The sequence below is a fragment of the Budorcas taxicolor genome, chromosome 23 (genome assembly GCF_023091745.1).
Source record: "Budorcas taxicolor isolate Tak-1 chromosome 23, Takin1.1, whole genome shotgun sequence".
In the NCBI taxonomy this organism is placed as follows: Eukaryota; Metazoa; Chordata; class Mammalia; order Artiodactyla; family Bovidae; genus Budorcas; species Budorcas taxicolor.
In genome coordinates this window covers 41,739,835-41,760,692 of record NC_068932.1, presented here as the reverse complement: position 1 = coordinate 41,760,692, position 20,858 = coordinate 41,739,835, and the positions used below count along the sequence as shown (strand labels likewise).

The window sequence follows — 20,858 nt, the reverse complement described above, 5'->3', positions numbered from 1 at the left end:
CCAGGAGAACTGAATATGAAACATCAAGCTCAGACATCATCTCCACAAATGAAAAAGTCTGAGAGGAATCTGCTCTTACAACCTGTAATCACACCCCTGCTCTGGGGGTCCAATACAGAAGGGGCTGCAGTGGATACATGAAATCCAGGACTGAGATCTATCAATGATGGAGGAAGGAAAATAGCCCATCTTCCATGGAAGCTCAGTGTGATGGGAGCCCATGCAAAGAAGAGTTCTTCTTGGGAGAAAATCACTGACTAAAATGGAGGTCATGTAAACCAACCTGAGCAGATGACGCTGGCGTCCTCGCTGTGTCCGCAGTTGTGTGTGTTCCAGGGGTTGTGGGAGCAGCTCCACAGGTAGGTCTCATACCCTGAGCAGCCCACGTCATCCAGGACAATAGGCCCTGAGCCCTGACCGAACCAGGCACTTCTTGGGGCTGAAATGGCCGAGCCACAGCCCAGCTGCCTGCAGACCACGTTGGCATCATTCACGTCCCAGTAGTCATCACACACGGTGCCCCAGGAGCCTCGGTACAGGACCTCCACCCGGCCTTGACACCTGTCACCCCCGTTCACCAGCCTCAGGGACCAACCCGATTCGGTTCCTGGAAGGAGACAGGAAAAGTCACCCTCCTGTTTCCCCTGAAGGAAAAGGCACTGAGGACTGAGATTCAGAATTCTTCCAGGGAAAGGCTGCTGAGGTCTAGGTAGTGAGTGCACACGGACGTGACCGAGCGTGTGCATCACTCTTTATCTCCGATGGCCGTGTCATAGAATCCTGGCCTGTGGACTGTGGACTATCTCTGCAGGTTCTCTGATGGCACCCCCACATTCAGCAATTCAGAGCCTGAATCCTGTCTCAGGATGCAGGTGGGAGGAGGGGAAGCCCACAGCCTGAGTGGGCAACCTACATCCCAGACCTCTGGGGTAGAATGAGCCTCTGCCACAGAAGACCGCTGACACAGCTTCCCAGTTCCCACCAAGGTGCCGAGTTCAGCCATGCACCCCACGTGGGAACCCACTCCGTCAGCCCAAGGTTATTCGGAACACTTTTCCACTCAGTACATATTCAGGTACTTTCACACACAAAGTCTAGCTTGAATCTTCTTTTTTTTAAGCTTGAAAACTGAAACTACCTTGGAATTGCTGGATATCACTGGAGGACTTGGAGATGACTGGGGAGAAGGCACCTATTACCAGCAGGCTCTTCACAATCCTTCTAGGACTTTCTGCTCAACATCGAGAACAAGACTCTGTCCTCCTTTGGCGGGAGACTTATGGCTGACAAGCGCCCCAGGGCAGGAAGCAACCTGACACTGAAGCTCATAAACAAACCAAGCAGAGGTCAAAAAGTGCGTGGGGACAAAGAGTATTGGAACTTCTGGATCCAGGTGTACCTGACATTTACCCTACGGCTCAATACCCTCAATATGTAGGCCGTGGCACCAGCCCCAATTAAGAGGGTGGGAGTGGCCATCCTAATACTTGCAAACAAAAGCACTGTGAGTAACATATGGCACAACATGTAGGTAAAGCTGAGGTACAACTCTGGAAAGTGAAGGCAACCGTCCAGAGTAGATGCGGTGGTGACCTCAGCACCTGGACCCAACAGGCAGGAACACACCCATGTCTGTGGACTGGAGTGTGGCTGCTGGGACTTTAGCAGGACCTGAATGACACTCACCATAGTCAGTTGTCGGATACCACCAATCTGCAGGGGAAACAGAGCAGGATTACAAAGAAGGTCGGGAGAATCAAGGCTGGACTCATACCTATGACCAGGAACAGGACAGTGGGATCTGAGGGGCTCCACCGCCTGGGGAGAAGAGGCCTTTTCTGGGAGTTTGCTGTGAGCCCAGATTGTGTCATCAAAAGTACACACTCATCTAAGGAGGCGGCAGAGCCCACAGAGCCATCAGCATGCCCTGCTGACTGGGTATTTCTTGGTAAGAGCATTGCCTAGTCTCCAACTGGGGTGGAGGACAGGAAACAGCTCTGTCCTCTCCGTACACATAACTCTTGGTCCAGAGAATATGTTCAAAAGGAAATGACCCCAGTGACACCCAACGCTGTCACCCAAAGCTCTGGGGAGACACTGTGTAGCCACAAAGTCCTGAAATCACTGAGCCAGTCCAGAGGATGCCTGTGTTATGGCTCATTTGGACCTGTCTTTGTGGTCCAGAGTGACCAGGGCAGGTACTGAGAGATGGAAAACCTCCACAGTCGCCTCCTGGGGCTACTGGATGGGGGCTCTGGGGGTGACTGTGGGGGAGGGGATATCCCAGAGTCAAGAGGCAGCAGGACTCACCTGGCACAGCCGTGGACAGGGTCTGGGTAGCTGGGGGACAGAGAATGCAGGTCAGAAACAGTGCACAGAAGGGGCTTCACGTGGGCAAAGGGGTGATGCTAAGTTGCAGAGCCGCTGAGGTGTCAGTCCATTCATCTGCTCTGCCAGGGATGGATGGGCCACCCTCTGTCATCCTCAACCCTCCCAAGAGGCTCCTCCTGAGAAGTTCCAGCAGACTAAGATCTATTATTTCCAATATCAAGGTAATGGACTCTATGTCTTGATGACAGAGTGGACCTGGAGCCAATAGTCAGCTTCACAGCTTTTATACATCCACTGAGGCAGAGACAGGGCTCCAACTCCAGTCCCGTGTGTGATCTGCAGGCTCGACATTAGCCAGTGACAAGCTGGTGCCTGGCAGTTCACACAGGGGCCACTGCCCTGCTCACTGCACACCTGGTACCTAGACCGTGCTTCCAGGCTCCTTGGATGGGCCACGGTCCAGGACTCAGAAGGCAGAACCTGAGTCTGACAGTCTCTCCAGGACTTGTCAGCTGAAGGTCTAGAACAAAGAGCATCTTTCTCCCCACTGGGATGGAGACTTGGAGCTGACCCCTGCCCCCATGACAGGAAGTAAAGTTAGAATGAAGCCCAAACATAAAAATCAGGGGTATAAAAAGTGGTTAAGACAGGTGGTCCCGAACCTCTGGACCCAGCTCTACCTGAAGACAGAACTATGACTACATGTCTTGGACATGAAGGTTGCTAGGTCCTAGCCCAGCTTGAGTGTCAGTTGAAATTCTGCCACATGGAAACTGAAACAGCCTAACGAATACATTCTCTAACGGATAGGTCGTGGTTATCCACAGTTCAGATGAGTAGACGGAATCCCTGACATTGAATGAGGTGGTGAACACAGAGCTTTAAGCCAAGACTTAGACATTGAACCCTGATAGTGCGGCAGCATCAAGTGATGCTCCTCATAGTCAGCTGTCGGATCCCACCAGTCAGGAGGGGAGACAGAGCAGGATTACAAAGAAGGCCGGTAGAATCAAGGTTGGTCTCGTTCCTATGACCGGGAACAGGACAGTGGGACCTAAGGGGCTTCACACTCTCCGGAGAAGAGCCTTTGCTGAGAGTTTGCTGTGAGCCCAGATCCTATTATCAAAGACACACACTCATCTAAGGAGGCGGCACAGCCCACAGAGCCATCAGCATGCCCTGCTGACTGGGTACTTCTTGGTAAGAGCATCGCCTAGACTCCACCTGGGGTGGAGCACAGGAAAGAGCTCTGTCTTTTCCATACACATAGCTTTTGGTCCAGAGAATATGTTCAAGCAGTAGTGACCCCAGGACAGACCACCCTGTCACCCAAAGCTCTGGCGAGACACGGTGTAGCCACAAAGTCCTGAAATCACTGAGCCAGTCCAGAGGATGCCTGTGTTATGGCTCATTTGGACCTGTCTTTGTGGTCCAGAGTGACCAGGGCAGGTACTGAGAGGTGGAAAACCTCCACAGTCCTCTCCTGGGGCTACTGGTTGGGGGCCCAGGACATTACTGGGGGGAGGGGACAACCCAGAGTGAAGAGGCAGCAGGACTCACCTGGCACAGCCGTGGACTGGGTCTGGGCAGCTAGGAGAGAAAGAAGGCAGGTCAGACACATTGTGCAGAATGGGCTCCACGGGGGCAAAGGGGTGATGCTAAGATGCAGACCAGGTGAGGGGTCAATCCGTGCACCTGCTCTGCCATGGAGGGCAGGGCCTCTGCCATCCTCAACCCTCCAATGCTCCTCCTGAGAGGTCCCGGCAGACCAGCATCTATTATTTCCAAAGTTAAGGTGATTGATTCTGTCTCTTGATGACAAAGTGGACCCAGAGACAATCGTCAGCCTCACAGCTTTTATGGATCCACTGAGGCAGTGAGACAGGGCTCCAGCACCAGGTCACGTCCCGTGTGTGATCTGTCAGGCTCGACCTTAGGGGTTGACAAGGCGGTGCCTGGCAGGTCACACAGAGGCCACTGCCTTGCTCACAGCAATCCTGGTGCACAGACCGTGCTTCCCAGTTCCTTGCCGGCGCCTCGGTCCAGGACTCAGGAGGCAGAACTGGGGCCACCAACAGCCCCAGCCCATGCCCTCTGCTCAGAGACCTCCTGGCAGACCTGCACTCTTTTGCCTCTGGTTTACACTGGGGCATGGAGCAAAATGACACTTTCGGTTTCTGTTTTTGTTCTAATTCCCATCTACATACCCAGAGGCCAGACGAAACCTAATATGCTCAATAACAAAGCACTGGAAGGATTTCAAGGAAAAGGGAAATGTAGAGAGTGCTTCTCGAGGGGATCAGAATGTGAGCAAGAAGCACCTCCAGAGAAGCACACCCAGCTTATTGAGACCCACCTGAGCAGATGACGCTGGCGTCCTCGCTGTGTCCGCAGTTGTGTGTGTTCCAGGGGTTGTGGGAGCAGCTCCACAGGTAGGTCTCATGCCCTGAACAGCCCACGTCGTCCAGGACAATAGGCCCTGAGCCCTGACCAAAATGGGCACTTCCTGGGGCTGAAATGGCCCAGCCACAGCCCAGCTGCCTGCAGACCACGTTGGCGTCGTTGGTGTCCCAGCTGTCGTCACACACGGTGCCCCAGGAGCCTCGATACAGGATCTCCACCCGGCCCTGACACCTGTCACCCCCGTTCACCAGCCTCAGGGCCAAACCCGATTCGGTTCCTGGAAGGAGAGAGGTTAAGTCACCCTCCTGTTTCCCCTGAAGGAAAAGGCACTGAGGACTGAGATTCAGAATTCTTCTGGGAAAGGCTGCTGAGGTCTAGGTAGTGAGTGCACACGGACGTGACTGAGCGAGTGCATCACTCTTTATCTCCGATGGCCGTGTCATAGAATCCTGGCCTGTGGACTGTGGACTATCTCTGCAGGTTCTCTGATGGCCTCCCCACATTCAGCAATTCAGAGACTGAATCCTGTCTCAGGATGCGGGTGGGAGGAGGGGAAGCCCACAGCCTGAGTGGGCAACCTACATCCCAGACCTCTGGGGTAGAATGAGCCTCTGCCACAGAAGACCGCTGACACAGCTTCCCAGTTCCCACCAAGGTGCCGAGTTCCGCCATTCACCACTCGTGGGAACCGACTCCGTCAGCCCAAGGTTATTCGGAACACTTTTCCACTCAGTACGTATTCAGGTACTTTCACACACAAAGTCTAGCATGAATCTTCTTTTTTTTTAAGCTTGAACCCTGAAACAACCTTGGAATTGTTGGATATCACTGGAGGACTTGGAGATGACTGGGGAGAAGGCACCTATTACCAGCAGGCTCTTCACAATCCTTGCAGGACTTTCTGCTCAACATCGAGAACAAGACTCTGTCCTCCTGTGGCAGGAGACTTGTGGCTGACAAGCGCCCCCGGGCAGGAAGCAACCTGACACTGAAGCTCATAAACAGAACCAAGTAGAGGTCAGAAAAGTGCGTGGGAACATAGAGTATTGCAACTTCTGGATCCAGGTGTACCTGACATTTACCCTGCGGCTCAATACCCTCAATATGTAGGCTGCAACATCAGCCCCAATTAAGAGAGTGTGAGTGGCCATCCTAATACTTGCAAACAAAAGCATGTGAGTAACATATGGCACAACATGTAGGTAAAGCTGATGTATAACTCTGGAAAGTGAAGGCAACCGTCCAGAGCAGATGCGGTGGTGACCTCAGCACCTGGACCCAAGAGGTAGGAACCGCACCCATGTCTGTGGACTGGAGTGTGGCTGCTGGGACTTTAGCAGGACCTGAAAGACACTTACCATAGTCAGTTGTCGGATTCCACCAATCTGTATGGGAAACAGAGCAGGATTACAAAGAAGGGCGGGAGAATCAAGGCTGGTCTCTTTCCTATCACCAGGAACAGGACAGTGGGGTCGGAGGGGCTCCACCATCTGGGGAGAAGAAGCCTTTTCTGGGAGTTTGCTGTGAGCCCAGATTGTGTCATCAAAAGTACACACTCATCTAAGGAGGCGGCAGAGCCCACAGAGCCATCAGCATGTCCTGCTGACTGGGTATTTCTTGGTAAGAGCATCGCCTAGTCTCCATCTGGGGTGGAGGACAGGGAAAAGCTCTGTCCTCTCCATACACATAACTCTTGGTCCAGAGAATATGTTCAAACAGAAATGACCCCAGTGACAACCCACCCTGTCACCCAAAGCTCTGGGGAGACACTGTGTAGCCACAAAGTCCTGAAATCACTGAGCCAGTCCAGAGGATGCCTGTGTTATGGATCATCTGCAACTGTCTCTGTGGTCCAGAGTGACCAGGGCAGGTACTGAGAGGTGGAAAACCTCCACAGTCGCTTCCTGGGGCTACTGGATGGGGGCCCAGGACGTTACTGGGGGGAGGGGACATCCCGGAGTCAAGAGCCAGCAGGACTCACCTGGCACAGCCGTGGTCAGGGTCTGGGTAGCTGGCGGACAGAAAATGCAGGTCAGAAACAGTGCACAGAAGGGGCTTCACGTGGGCAAAGGGGTGATGCTAAGTTGCAGAGCCGCTGAGGTATCAGTCCATTTATCTGCTCTGCCAGGGATGGATGGGCCACCCTCTGCCATCCTCAACCCTCCCAAGAGGCTCCTCCTGAGAAGTTCCAGCAGACTATGACCTATTATTTCCAATATCAAGGTAATGGACTCTATGTCTTGATGACAGAGTGGACCCGGAGCCAATCGTCAGCCTCACAGCTTTTACACATCCACTGAGGCAGAGACAGGGCTCCAGCTCCAGGTCAAGTCCCGTGTGTGATCTGTCAGGCTCGACCTTAGCCAGTGACGAGCTGGTGCCTGGCAGGTCACACAGGGGCCACTGCCCTGTTCACAGCAGACCTGGTACCTAGACCGTGCTTCTACGTCCCTTGGACGTGTCACGGTCCAGGACTCAGGAGGCAGACCCTGAGCCAGCCAGTCTCTCCAGAACTTGTCAGCTGAAGGTCTAGAACAAAGACCATCTTTCTTCCCGTTGGGATGGAGACTTGGAGCTGACCCCTGCCCCCATGACAGGAAGTAAAGTTAGAATGAAGCCCAAACATAAAAATCAGGGGTATAAAAAGTGGTTAAGACAGGTGGTCCCGAACCTCTGGACCCAGCTCTACCTGAAGACAGAACTATGACTACATGTCTTGGACATGAAAGTTGCTAGGTCCTAGCCCAGCTTGAGTGTCAGTTGAAATTCTGCCACATGGAAACTGAAACAGCCTAACGAATACATTCTCTAACGGATAGGTCGTGGTTATCCACAGTTCAGATGAGTAGACGGAATCCCTGACATTGAATGAGGTGGTGAACACAGAGCTTTAAGCCAAGACTTAGACATTGAACCCTGATAGTGCGGCAGCATCAAGTGATGCTCCTCATAGTCAGCTGTCGGATCCCACCAGTCAGGAGGGGAGACAGAGCAGGATTACAAAGAACGCCAGTAGAATCAAGGTTGGTCTCGTTCCTATGACCGGGAACAGGACAGTGGGACCTAAGGGGCTTCACACTCTCCGGAGAAGAGCCTTTGCTGAGAGTTTGCTGTGAGCCCAGATCCTGTCATCAAAGGCACACACTCATCTAAGGAGGCGGCACAGCCCACAGAGCCATCAGCATGCCCTGCTGACTGGGTACTTCTTGGTAAGAGCATCGCCTAGACTCCACCTGGGGTGGAGCACAGGAAAGAGCTCTGTCTTTTCCATACACATAGCTTTTGGTCCAGAGAATATGTTCAAGCAGTAGTGACCCCAGGACAGACCACCCTGTCACCCAAAGCTCTGGCGAGACACGGTGTAGCCACAAAGTCCTGAAATCACTGAGCCAGTCCAGAGGATGCCTGTGTTATGGCTCATTTGGACCTGTCTTTGTGGTCCAGAGTGACCAGGGCAGGTACTGAGAGGTGGAAAACCTCCACAGTCGCCTCCTGGGGCTACTGGTTGGGGGCCCAGGACATTACTGGGGGGAGGGGACAACCCAGAGTGAAGAGGCAGAAGGACTCACCTGGCACAGCCGTGGACTGGGTCTGGGCAGCTAGGGGAGAAAGAAGGCAGGTCAGACACATTGTGCAGAATGGGCTCCACGGGGGCAAAGGGGTGATGCTAAGATGCAGACCAGGTGAGGGGTCCTTCCGTGCACCTGCTCTGCCATGGAGGGCAGGGCCTCTGCCATCCTCAACCCTCCAATGCTCCCCCTGAGAGGTCCCGGCAGACCAGCATCAATTATTTCCAAAGTTAAGGTGATTGATTCTGTCTCTTGATGACAGAGTGGACCCAGAGACAATCGTCAGCCTCACAGGTTTTATGGATCCACTGAGGCAGTGAGACAGGGCTCCAGCTCCAGGTCACGTCCCATGTGTAATCTGTCAGGCTCAACCTTAGGGGTTGACAAGGCGGTGCCTGGCAGGTCACACAGAGGCCACTGCCTTGCTCACAGCAATCCTGGTGCACAGACCGTGCTTCCCAGTTCCTTGCCGGCGCCTCGGTCCAGGACTCAGGAGGCAGAACTGGGGCCACCAACAGCCCCAGCCCACACCCTCTGCTCAGAGACCTCCTGGCAGACCTGCACTCTTTTGCCTCTGGTTTACACTGGGGCATGGAGCGAAATGTCACTTTCAGTTTCTGTTTTTGTTCTAATTCCCATCTACATACCCAGAGGCCAGACAAAACCTAATATACTAAATAAGCAAATCACTGGAAGGATTTCAAGGAAAAGGGAAATGTAGAGAGTGCTTCTCGAGAGGATCAGAATGTGAGCAAGAAGCACCTCCAGAGAAGCACACCCAGCTTATTGAGACCCACCTGAGCAGATGACGCTGGCGTCCTCGCTGTGTCCGCAGTTGTGTGTGTTCCAGGGGTTGTGGGAGCAGCTCCACAGGTAGGTCTCATACCCTGAACAGCCCACGTCGTCCAGGACAATAGGCCCTGAGCCCTGACCGAAACGGGCACTTCCTGGGGCTGAAATGGCCCAGCCACAGCCCAGCTGCCTGCAGACCACGTTGGCGTCGTTGGTGTCCCAGCTGTCGTCACACACGGTGCCCCAGGAGCCTCGATACAGGACCTCCACCCGGCCCTGACACCTGTCACCCCCGTTCACCAGCCTCAGGGACAAACCCGATTCGGTTCCTGAAAGGAGACAGGAAAAGTCACCCTCCTGTTTCCCCTGAAGGAAAACGCACTGAGGACTGAGACTCAGAATTCTTCTGGGAAAGGCTGCTGAGGTCTAGGTAGTGAGTGCACACGGACGTGACCGAGCGTGTGCATCACTCTTTATCTCCGATGGCCGTGTCATAGAATCCTGGCCTGTGGACTGTGGACTATCTCTGCAGGTTCTCTGATGGCCTCCCCACATTCAGCAATTCAGAGACTGAATCCTGTCTCAGGATGCGGGTGGGAGGAGGGGAAGCCCACAGCCTGAGTGGGCAACCTACATCCCAGACCTCTGGGGTAGAATGAGCCTCTGCCACAGAAGACCGCTGACACAGCTTCCCAGTTCCCACCAAGGTGCCGAGTTCAGCCATGCACCCCACGTGGGAACCCACTCCGTCAGCCCAAGGTTATTCGGAACACTTTTCCACTCAGTACATATTCAGGTACTTTCACACACAAAGTCTAGCTTGAATCTTCTTTTTTTTAAGCTTGAAAACTGAAACTACCTTGGAATTGCTGGATATCACTGGAGGACTTGGAGATGACTGGGGAGAAGGCACCTATTACCAGCAGGCTCTTCACAATCCTTGCAGGACTTTCTGCTCAACATCGAGAACAAGACTCTGTCCTCCTGTGGCAGGAGACTTGTGGCTGACAAGGGCCCCCGGGCAGGATACAACCTGACACTGAAGCTCATAAACAAACCAGGCAGGGTTCAGAAAAGTGCGTGGGGACAAAGAGTATTGGAACTTCTGGATTCAGGTGTACCTGACATTTGCCCTACGGCTCAATACCCTCGATATCTAGGCCGTGGCATCAATCCCAATTAAGAGATTGTGAGTGGCCATCGTAATACTTGCAAACAAAAGCATTGTGAGTAACATATGGCACAACATGTAGGTAAAGCTGAGGTACAACTCTGGAAAGTGAAGGCAACCGTCCAGAGTAGATGCGGTGGTGACCTCAGCACCTGGACCCAAGAGGCAGGAACGGCACCATGTCTGTGGACTGGAGTGTGGCTGCTGGGACTTTAGCAGGACCTGAATGACACTCACCATAGTCAGTTGTCGGATTCCACCAATCTGTATGGGAAACAGAGCAGGATTACAAAGAAGGTCGGGAGAATCAAGGCTGGTCTCTTTCCTGTCACCGGGAACAGGACAGTGGGGTCAGAGGGGTACCACCATCTGGGGAGAAGAAGCCTTTTCTGGGAGTTTGCTGTGAGCCCAGATTGTGTCATCAAAAGTACACACTCATCTAAGGAGGAGGCAGAGCCCACAGAGCCATCAGCATGTCCTGCTGACTGGGTATTTCTTGGTAAGAGCATCGCCTAGTCTCCATCTGGGCTGGAGGACAGGGAAAAGCTCTGTCCTCTCCATACACATAACTCTTGGTCGAGAGAATATGTTCAAAAGGAAATGACCCCAGTGACACCCCACCCTGTCACCCAAAGCTCTGGGGAGACACTGTGTAGCCACAAAGTCCTGAAATCACTGAGCCAGTCCAGAGGATGCCTGTGTTATGAATCATGTGGAACTGTCTCTGTGGTCCAGAGTGACCAGGGCAGGTACTGAGAGGTGGAAAACCTCCACAGTCGCCTCCAGGGGCTACTGGATGGGGGCTCTGGGGGTGACTGTGGGGGAGGGGACATCCCGGAGTCAAGAGCCAGCAGGACTCACCTGGCACAGCCGTGGTCAGGGTCTGGGTAGCTGGGGGACAGAGAATGCAGGTCAGAAACAGTGCACATAAGGGGCTTCACGTGGGCAAAGGGGTGATGCTAAGTTGCAGAGCCTCTGAGGTGTCAGTCCATGCATCTGCTCTGCCAGGGAGGGATGGGGCGCCCTCTGCCATCCTCTACCCTCCCAAGAGGCTCCTCCTGAGAAGTTCCAGCAGACTAAGATCTATTATTTCCAGTATCAAGGTAATGGACTCTATGTCTTGATGACAGAGTGGACCCGGAGCCAATCATCAGCCTCACAGCTTTCACACATCCACTGAGGCAGAGACAGGGCTCCAGCTCCAGGTCAAGTCCCGTGTGTGATCTGTTAGGCTCAACCTTAGGGATTGACAAGGCGGTGCCTGGCAGGTCACACAGAGGCCACTGCCTTGCTCACAGCAATCCTGGTGCACAGACTGTGCTTCCCAGTTCCTTGCTGGGGCCTCGGTCCAGGACTCAGGAGGCAGAACTGGGGCCACTGGCAGCCCCAGCCCATGCCCTCTGCTCAGAGACCTCCTGGCAGACCTGCACTCTTTTGCCTCTGGTTTACACTGGGGCATGGAGCGAAATGTCACTTTCAGTTTCTGTTTTTGTTCTAATTCCCATCTACATACCCAGAGGCCAGACGAAACCTAATATGCTCAATAACAAAGCACTGGAAGGATTTCAAGGAAAAGGGAAATGTAGAGAGTGCTTCGTGAGGGGATCAGAATGTGAGCAAGAAGCACCTCCAGAGAAGCACACCCAGCTTATTGAGACCCACCTGAGCAGATGACGCTGGCGTCCTCGCTGTGTCCGCAGTTGTGTGTGTTCCAGGGGTTGTGGGAGCAGCTCCACAGGTAGGTCTCATGCCCTGAACAGCCCACGTCGTCCAGGACAATGGGCCCTGAGCCCTGACCGAAACGGGCACTTCCTAGGGCTGAAATGGCCCAGCCACAGCCCAGCTGCCTGCAGACCACGTTGGCGTCATTGGTGTCCCAGCTGTCGTCACACACGGTGCCCCAGGAGCCTCGATACAGGACCTCCACCCGGCCCTGACACCTGTCACCCCCGTTCACCAGCCTCAGGGCCAAACCCGATTCGGTTCCTGGAAGGAGACAGGAAAAGTCACCCTCCTATTTCCCCTGAAGGAAAAGGCACTGAGGACTGAGATTCAGAATTCTTCCAGGGAAAGGCTGCTGAGGTCTAGGTAGTGAGTGCACACGGACGTGACCGAGCGTGTGCATCACTCTTTATCTCCGATGGCTGTGTCATAGAATCCTGGCCTGTGGACTGTGGACTATCTCTGCAGGTTCTCTGATGGCCTCCCCACATTCAGTAATTCAGAGCCTGAATCCTGTCTCAGGATGCGGGTGGAAGGAGGGGAAGCCCACAGCCTGAGTGGGCAACCTACATCCCAGACCTCTGGGGTAGAATGAGCCTCTGCCACAGAAGACCGCTGACACAGCTTCCCAGTTCCCACCAAGGGACCGAGTTCGGTCATGCACCCCACGTGGGAACCCACTCCATCAGCCCAGGGTTATTTGAAACTCTTTTCCACTCAGTACATATTCAGGTACTTTCACACACAAAGTCTAGCTTGAATCTTCTTTTTTTTTAAGCTTGAACCCTGAAACAACCTTGGAATTGTTGGATATCACTGGAGGACTTGGAGATGACTGGGGAGAAGGCACCTATTACCAGCAGGCTCTTCACAATCCTTGCAGGACTTTCTGCTCAACATCGAGAACAAGACTCTGTCCTCCTGTGGCAGGAGACTTGTGGCTGACAAATGCCCCCGGGCAGGAAGCAACCTGACACTGAAGCTCATAAACAAACCAGGCAGAGTTCAGAAAAGTGCGTGGGGACAAAGAGTATTGGAACTTCTGGATCCAGGTGTACCTGACATTTGCCCTACGGCTCAATACCCTCGATATGTAGGCCGTGGCACCAGCCCCAATTAAGAGAGTGTGAGTGGCCATCCCAATACTTGCAAAATAAAGCATTCTGAGTAGCATATAGCTCAACTTATATTAAAGCTTATCCATAACTCTGGCAAGCAAAAGCAACCATCCAGATTAGATCCGGTGGTGACCTCAGACCCGGACCCAGGAGGCAGGAACTGCACCCATGTCTGTGGACTGGAGTGTGGCTGCTGGGACTTTAGCAGGATCTCAATGACACTCACCATAGTCAGTTGTCGGATACCACCAATCTGCAGGGGAAACAGAGCAGGATTACAAAGAAGGTCGGGAGAATCAAGGCTGGTCTTGTACCTATGACCGGGAACAGGACAGTGGGGTCTCAGGGGCTCCACCGTCTGGGGAGAAGAGGCCTTTTCTGAGAGTTTGCTGTGAGCCCAGATCCTGTCATCAAAGTTACACACTCATCTAAGGAGGCAGCACAGCCCACGAGCCATCAGCATGTCCTGCTGACTGGGTACTTCTTGGTAAGATCATTGGCTAGTCTCCATCTGGGGTGGAGGACAGGAAAAAGCTCTGTCCTCTCCATACACATAAATGTTGGTCCAGAGAATACATTCAAGCAGAAGTGACCCCAGGACAGACCACCCTGTCACCCAAAGCTCTGGGGAGACACTGTGTAGCCACGAAGTCCTGAAATCACTGAGCCAGTCCAGAGGACGCCTGTGTTATGGATCATCTGGAACCATTTACATGCTCTAGAGTGCCCAGGGCCAGTACTGAGACGTGAAAAACCTCCTCAGTCCCCTCCTGGGGCTACTGGTTGGGGGCCAAGGGGCTGACTGCTGGGGAGAGGACATCCTGGGGTCAAAAGGCAGCAGGACTCACCTGGCACAACTGTGGACTGGGTCTGAGCAGCTGGGGGAGAGAGAAGGCACGTCAGACACATAGTACAGAACGGGCTCCAAGGGTATAACGGGGGTGATGCTAAGATGCAGACCAGGTGAGGGGTCAGTCCGTGCAGCTGCTCTGCCATGGAGGGCGGGGCCTCTGCTGTTCTCGACCCTCAGAGATACTCCTTCTGAGATATCCCGGCAGACTAGCACCCCTTATATCCAAAATCAAGGTGATTGACTTTGTGTCTTGCTGACACAGTGCATCCAGTCAATCGCCAGGCTCACACGTTTTATGGATCCACTGAGGCAGTGAGACAGGGCTCCAGCTCCAGGTCATGTACCGTGTGTGATCTGTCAGGCTCGACCTTAGGGGGTGACAAGGCGGTGCCTGGCAGGTCATACAGGGGCCACTGCCCTGTTCACAGCAGTCCTGGTGCCCAGACCGTGCTTCCCGGTTCCTTGGCAGGGCCATGGTCCAGGACTCAGGAGGCAGAACCGGGGCCACTGGCAGCCCCAGCCCATGCCCTCTGCTCAGAGACCTCCTGGCAGACCTGCGCTCTTTTGTCGCTGGTTTGCACTGGGGCATGGAGCGAAACGGCACTTTCTGTTTCGTTTTGTTTTGTTTTGTTTTTTGTAATTCTCAAACTACATATCCAGAGGCCAGATAAAAGCTAATATACTAAATAAGAAAAACACTCGGAGGATTTCAAAGGAAAGGGAAATGTAGAGAGTGCTTTGCGAGAGGATCCAAATGTGAGCAAGAAAGCACCTCCAGAGAAGCACACCCAGCTTATTTGACACCCACCTGAGCAGATGACACTGGCGTCCTCACTGTGTCCACAGTTGTGTGTGTTCCAGGGGTTGTGGGAGCAGTTCCACAGGTAGGTTTCATGCCCTGAACAGCCCACGTTGTCCAGGACAATGGGCCCAGAGCCCTGACCGAACCGGGCACTTCCTGGGGCTGAAATGGCCCAGCCACAGCCCAGCTGCCTGCAGACCACGTTGGCGTCGTTGGTGTCCCAGCTGTCGTCACACACGGTGCCCCAGGAGCCTTGGTACAGGACCTCCACCCGGCCCTGACACCTGTGTTCTCCGTTCACCAGCCTCAGGGCCAAACCCGATTCGGTTCCTGGAAGGAGACAGGAAAAGTCACCCTCCTGTTTCCCCTGAAGGAAAAGGCACTGAGGACTGAGATTCAGAATTCTTCCAGGGAAAGGCTGCTGAGGTCTAGGTAGTGAGTCCATAAGGACGTGACTGAGCATGTTCATCACTCTCTATCTCCGATGACTGTGTGATAGAAAGCTTGACTGTGGACTGTGGACTCGCTCTGCGGGTTCTCTGATATCCTCCCCAAATTCAGCAATTCAGAGACTGAATCCTGTCTCAGGATGCAGGTGGGAGGAGGGGAAGCCCACAGCCTGAGTGGGCAACCTACATCCCAGACCTCTGGGATAGAATGACCTTCTGCAGCAGGAGACCGCTGACACAGCTTCCCAGTTCCCACCAAGGTGCCGAGTTTGCCCATTCACCCCATGTGGGAACCCACTCCGTCAGCCCAATGTTATTCGGAACACTTTTCCACTCAGTATATATTCAAGTACTTTCACACACAAAGTCTAGCTTGAATCTTTTTTTTTTTTTTTTTTTTTTTTAAGCTTGAACCCTGAAACAACCTTGGAATTGTTGGATATCACTGGAGGACTTGGAGATGACTGGGGAGAAGGCACCTATTACCAGCAGGCTCTTCACAATCCCTCCAGGACTTTCTGCTCAACATCGAGAACAAGACTCTTTCCTCCTGTGGCAGGAGACTTGTGGCTGACAAGGGCCCCCGGGGAGGAAGCAACCTGACACTGAAGCTCATAAACAAACCAAGCAGAGGTCAGAAAAGTGCCTGGAGACAAAGAGTACTGCAGCTTCTGGATCCAGCTGTACCTGAAGTTTGCCCTACGGCTCAATACCCTCGATATGTAGGCCGTGGCACCAGCCCCAATTAAGAGAGTGTGAGTGGCCATCCTAATAATTGTAAACAAAAGCTTTCTGGGTAACTTATGGCACAACTCGTAGGCAAAGCTTATCCATAACTCTGGAAAGTGAAGGCAACCGTCCAGAGTAGATGAGGAGGTGAGCTCAGAACCTGGACCCAAGAGGCAGGAACTGCACCCATGTCTGTGGACTGGAGTGAATACCAAGGCCTGTAGGTCAGGTGGAAAAATGTGTTACTTACTCTGAGTGGTTGTAGTTTCTGGGGTCCACCAATCTAGAAGAGAAAACAAGTGATTTTAGGATGCTGCTAAAAATTTTTAAATTCCAAGGTCCTCACTTTGGTGGAGAAAGTTAATCCTTGTCCTAATAAGGTCATCTCAGAACCTTGACTATTCCCACCAACAGTGTAACTGGCCATATGGAATCAGTACATAGAAGTTCCCATCTTATTCAGCATCAGATATTATCACTGAGGCCAAAGGATCATTTTGGGAATTGCTCTCAACATGAAGGAATTTTTTTAATAGGCAGACATTTGTGAGTCTGCTACTCGGTCATGCTTCTAACATGGTCACAGCTCTGCATGGCATGACTGGGACACTGATTTTCATAGAAATGATCAGAGGACCTAATCCTGTCTCCCCTCATAGCAGCTCTGAAGAGGCACAGGCAGCAGGAGGTGGTAGGGGACCAGAGGTCCCTCCAGGGGCAGCTGAGTGACAACCCTGGTCCTGGGGATTCTACTGGTCACTGGACAGCTGTTGGGGTCCTTTAATTGACTGGAACCTGGTGGTCTGGAGTCAATGATAAGAAAGTGAAAAAAGGAAAAAAGCTAAAATTCCCTGGGTTATGCAGCTGGCCTTGTGCTTCAGGGAATCAGCCAGAAATAGAGAGAAAGAGAGAGAGAGAAAGAAGGACATGGGGATCCAAGTCTCTGGTGGAACAAGGGTGCTTTATTGAATTCTGTGTGAGTATATATACTGTATTACAAGGTAATACTTCTTCAGATAAAGATCAAAAGACCTGACATTACAAGTTATCAAGGAAACAAGGAGCAACTGAGACCATAAAGCCAAAAGGCAATCCGTATCAGAAGAGGGTCATAGATAATCCCTTTTACCACATGCAAAAGCTAATGAAAGAAATCCTAGGCAAGCATCCCAACTCCATGATCTAAGTCCTGGGAGTGGCTTGCCCCTCCTCTGGCTCCTGACAGGAACTGATAAGGAACAGAGGGCTCAAGCGAGCTAGGAAACAGCACACAGAACCCTACTGTTAAACATTCCCTGACAATTCCCCCTATTTTATTATATTTGTAAAAAAGGTCCTGACCATTTGAGTTTGTTTAGTTTTAGCAATTTTTTCAGAAAGGCAATGGTAAACAATAAATATAATTGCCAAGACAATCGCCAGAGTTACAGTTCCAGACCCAATGCCGTGGGTGATGCTTTGGAACCATCCTCGTGGGTCTAGCCCAGATAAAATTCCCAGTGGTGGATGAGGGCAGACTTTTAGAGAAGGTTTCAAAGATTTCTTTTGGCAACAATTGTACATTCAGAGAGGCATTATCATGTATATTTTGTAAGTGAAATTTGATTTGCTCCTAGTTATAGGTACTATGATTGAATTGAACAGGAGTAGCACAAAATTGAGTAGAATTCCAATCACATTTTATCACTTGTTTTTGTACATCTATTAATTGATCTCCAACCCATCTGATGACTGTTTTTAGTTCCTGTATTTCATTCTGAATATCCTCATCTATCTGAGCCTGAGAGGCCCACATAGTATGAGCATCTTTAGTCCAATCTTGGATAAAATTATGTGTTTGAATTGAGGTTTGTAAAGCAACACCAGCAATGGCAACAATGGTGCAAATAGCTATTAATCCCCAAATGCCAAGAATCAGCCATCCAACGAATCATTTAGATCATCAGAGTAATTTAGTCTGTAACTGGGGAGCAAGCCCGGCCATGGGACCTTCTTCCCAGGGCCATTGGAGATTTACTGGTAATCACAAATTACGTTGAGATAGAAGAATCAAAAGGGATTCACTTCTTAAGGAAACAGAAGAGTTAAGACAGGTATACAATTTGCAATTTACACAAGTTACAGAATGTAAAGTCTTATTGAATTATAAGTTTCCAATGGCTAAAACAAAAGGAAGGGGAATACAAGCTTGTATGAAATATGATTGTATTTTTTATCTGTACTGCCGAATCCGCCTGTCCACACATCATTAGAGGAATTAATAGAAATATAGGGTAAAAGAAGTAATTGAGCAATTTTGTCCCCCCTTTTGAATTGCCATAAAATCTTCGATGACATCATAATTTGAATTTCTCCTTTATAACTGAAGAATCTAAACTACTCCATTTTGTTAACAGAAAAACTCCATTTTGTAAGGTTCTGGGAAAAGAGCCTTTGGAAATCCCCTGACCTCAACCCACCACCCATGAGCCAATCGGACCCCAGACCAGAATCTCCTGACTTAATGTTCAGGAACTTGTGGTCTACCTAGGTAATAGGGACCAATCAAAAATCAACACACAACCCTTTGAAAGAAAGTGACCAATCAGATGTCCCCCTACCTAGAAATTCTTTTTTTCATGAACACTCCCTATATAAGCAATGTAACCCAAAACCCGGGGCTCCTCCCTATAGCCGCTGCGTCGGTAATGGTGGGAGCCCCAGCTAGAGCTTGGTAATAAAAACTCTCTTGCTTTTGCATCGGATATCGGCTCCCTGTTGGTCATTGGGAGATTTCGCGACTTGGGCATAACAATAACTTGAATCGATTACTCCAGGGTGAACAGTAATTCCTTTAGAAGTCAAACTAGACCAGCCAAGTAAAAGACCGAAGGTTTGTGGGGGCAGACTTTTGGAGGTTGTTTATCAGCTTTCTTAGGGCAATCCCTTTTTAAATGGTTCTTATCCCCGCATATAAAATATCCCTCATTTCCCTTTTTAAAGGAAGCAACCATTGTTTCAGCTGGCATTTGCATTTTTTGAGTTTTTGATCCTAGATTGCGACATGCCTTCAAATAATCAATAATAGTCCCTGTCTCACGAATTGGGGCTATAGCCTTTTGACATTCCTGATTTGCATTTTCATAAGCAAGTAATTTCTCTAGTTGCCTTTTGGCTTCTTCTCCGATTACAGTATGGGAAATAGTAGTTTCTAATCTAGCTAAAAAATCAGCATAAGTTTCATTAGGTCCTTGCAATATTTTAGTGTAGCTACCTGTAGGCTCCCCTTGAGGAGTAATTCTATCTCAAGCTTCAAGGACCACTGTTTTTAATTGTTCATGCAACAAAGGAGGGCATTGTATTTGAGCTTCTATAGCGTCAAACTGTCCGGTGCCAGTTAACATTTCAAAAGTAATTTGATTTTGGGAAGCACCAGTTCGAGCGTTTTTGATAGCATGATCTCTGGCTATAGCTTGAAACCACATTGTCCATTGAAGATATTCTCCTGGTTTAAGGAGAGCTTTTATTAAAGTTCACCAATTATAGGGAATAAATGTTGCAATAGAAGACACCATAGCATTTAGAATTTCTCTAGTAAAAGACGAATGTGGGCCATATATAGTTACAGCCTTTTTCATTTGTTGCATGTGAAAAAAGTTAATACCTTCATATTGAGGTATTATTTGCCCTTGAGCATTAGCATTTCTTAAAACTTGGAAGGTGGAAAAACCATCAGCTTCAGAGACTTGTGATTGTAAAGACAGCGATTCAGAGAGCCTCTGTCGCAAAGGAGAGTGAATAGGTAGCAATTTTTTGCAAATATGAGTTTGTGCTAAGGCCTTATCATTATTATCCAGAAAAGTATTGCCTGTTTTGGTGTCAAAAAGTGTCTCAGAAGAGTCATCAGAATCATTAGGTTCCAGCAAAGGAGAGACTTTTGGATTTGCGCCTGTTGGCAGAGGAGGAGCATTTGGAGTAGCCTGGGCAGAGCTTGTAGGAAAATTCTGAAATATTTTATGTTGTTCTAACTGGGCCTTTTGTAAAGTTTCATCATCTAATTCATATTTATGTAATAAGTGTTCTGTCTGTTGTCGAATATCAAGAAGGCTAGAATTGCCTTGAAATGGCAGAATTAAAGTTTTAATGAGAGCCCACAGGGGCCAGAAATCAATTGGAATATTTTTCCTCATCTGGCGGCTCATTCAACATTCTCTTTTACCCAGTACCAAATTTCTAAATCAAAACTGTCTTCATAAGGAACCAGGGATTTTGTTCAACTATTGTTTGAAGACGAGTGTCTCCTCATTGGCGCGAACTGAAAGTCTCTGAACTTTATATAAATGATGCAGTAAAGTAGAAAAGTGAAGGGGCTTTCCAGCTTTTTGGCCCTCAATAGGCCCTGAGTCACTCTGTCTGAAGTGCCGCGTATATCAGGCCCCTGTTTGGGGCACCACTTGTTGGGGTCCTTTAATGGACTGGAACCTGGTGGTCCGAGTCGATGATAAGAAAGTGACAGAAGGAAAGAGGCTAATATTCCCTGGGTTATGCAGCCGGCCTTCGTGCTCCAGGGAATCAGTCAGAAATAGAGAGAGAGAGGGAGAGAGAAGGAAGGACATGGGGACCCAAGTCTCTGGTGGAACAAGGGTGCTTTATTGAATTCTGTGTGAGTCTATATACTGTATTACAAGGTAGCTTCTTCAAATAAAGATAAAAACTCCAGACATTCCAATTTACCAAGGAAACAAGGAGCAATAGAGGCCATAAGGCCAAAAGGCAATCCATATCAAAAGAGGGTCATAGATAATTCCTTTCACCATACAGAAAAGCTAATGAAGGAAATCCTAGGCAAGCATCCCAACTCTATGATCTCAGTCCTGGGAGTGGTTTACCACTCCTCTGGCTGCTGACAGGAACTGATAAGGAACAGAGGGCTCAAGGGA

General features: G+C 50.6%; 1 protein-coding gene across 1 annotated transcript in view; it reads right to left on the bottom strand.

Annotated features, from left to right (window-relative positions):
• Positions 1-20,858, bottom strand: part of DMBT1 (deleted in malignant brain tumors 1) — a 52,478-nt gene that overhangs the window by 20,061 nt on the left and 11,559 nt on the right. The window contains 12 exon segments of the mRNA XM_052660824.1: positions 284-632; positions 2,073-2,086; positions 3,892-3,921; positions 4,688-5,048; positions 6,007-6,077; positions 6,716-6,745; positions 8,304-8,333; positions 9,101-9,424; positions 11,929-12,277; positions 13,273-13,296; positions 13,965-13,984; positions 14,768-15,091. Of these exon segments, the coding sequence (XP_052516784.1) occupies positions 284-632; positions 2,073-2,086; positions 3,892-3,921; positions 4,688-5,048; positions 6,007-6,077; positions 6,716-6,745; positions 8,304-8,333; positions 9,101-9,424; positions 11,929-12,277; positions 13,273-13,296; positions 13,965-13,984; positions 14,768-15,091 (1,926 nt within the window).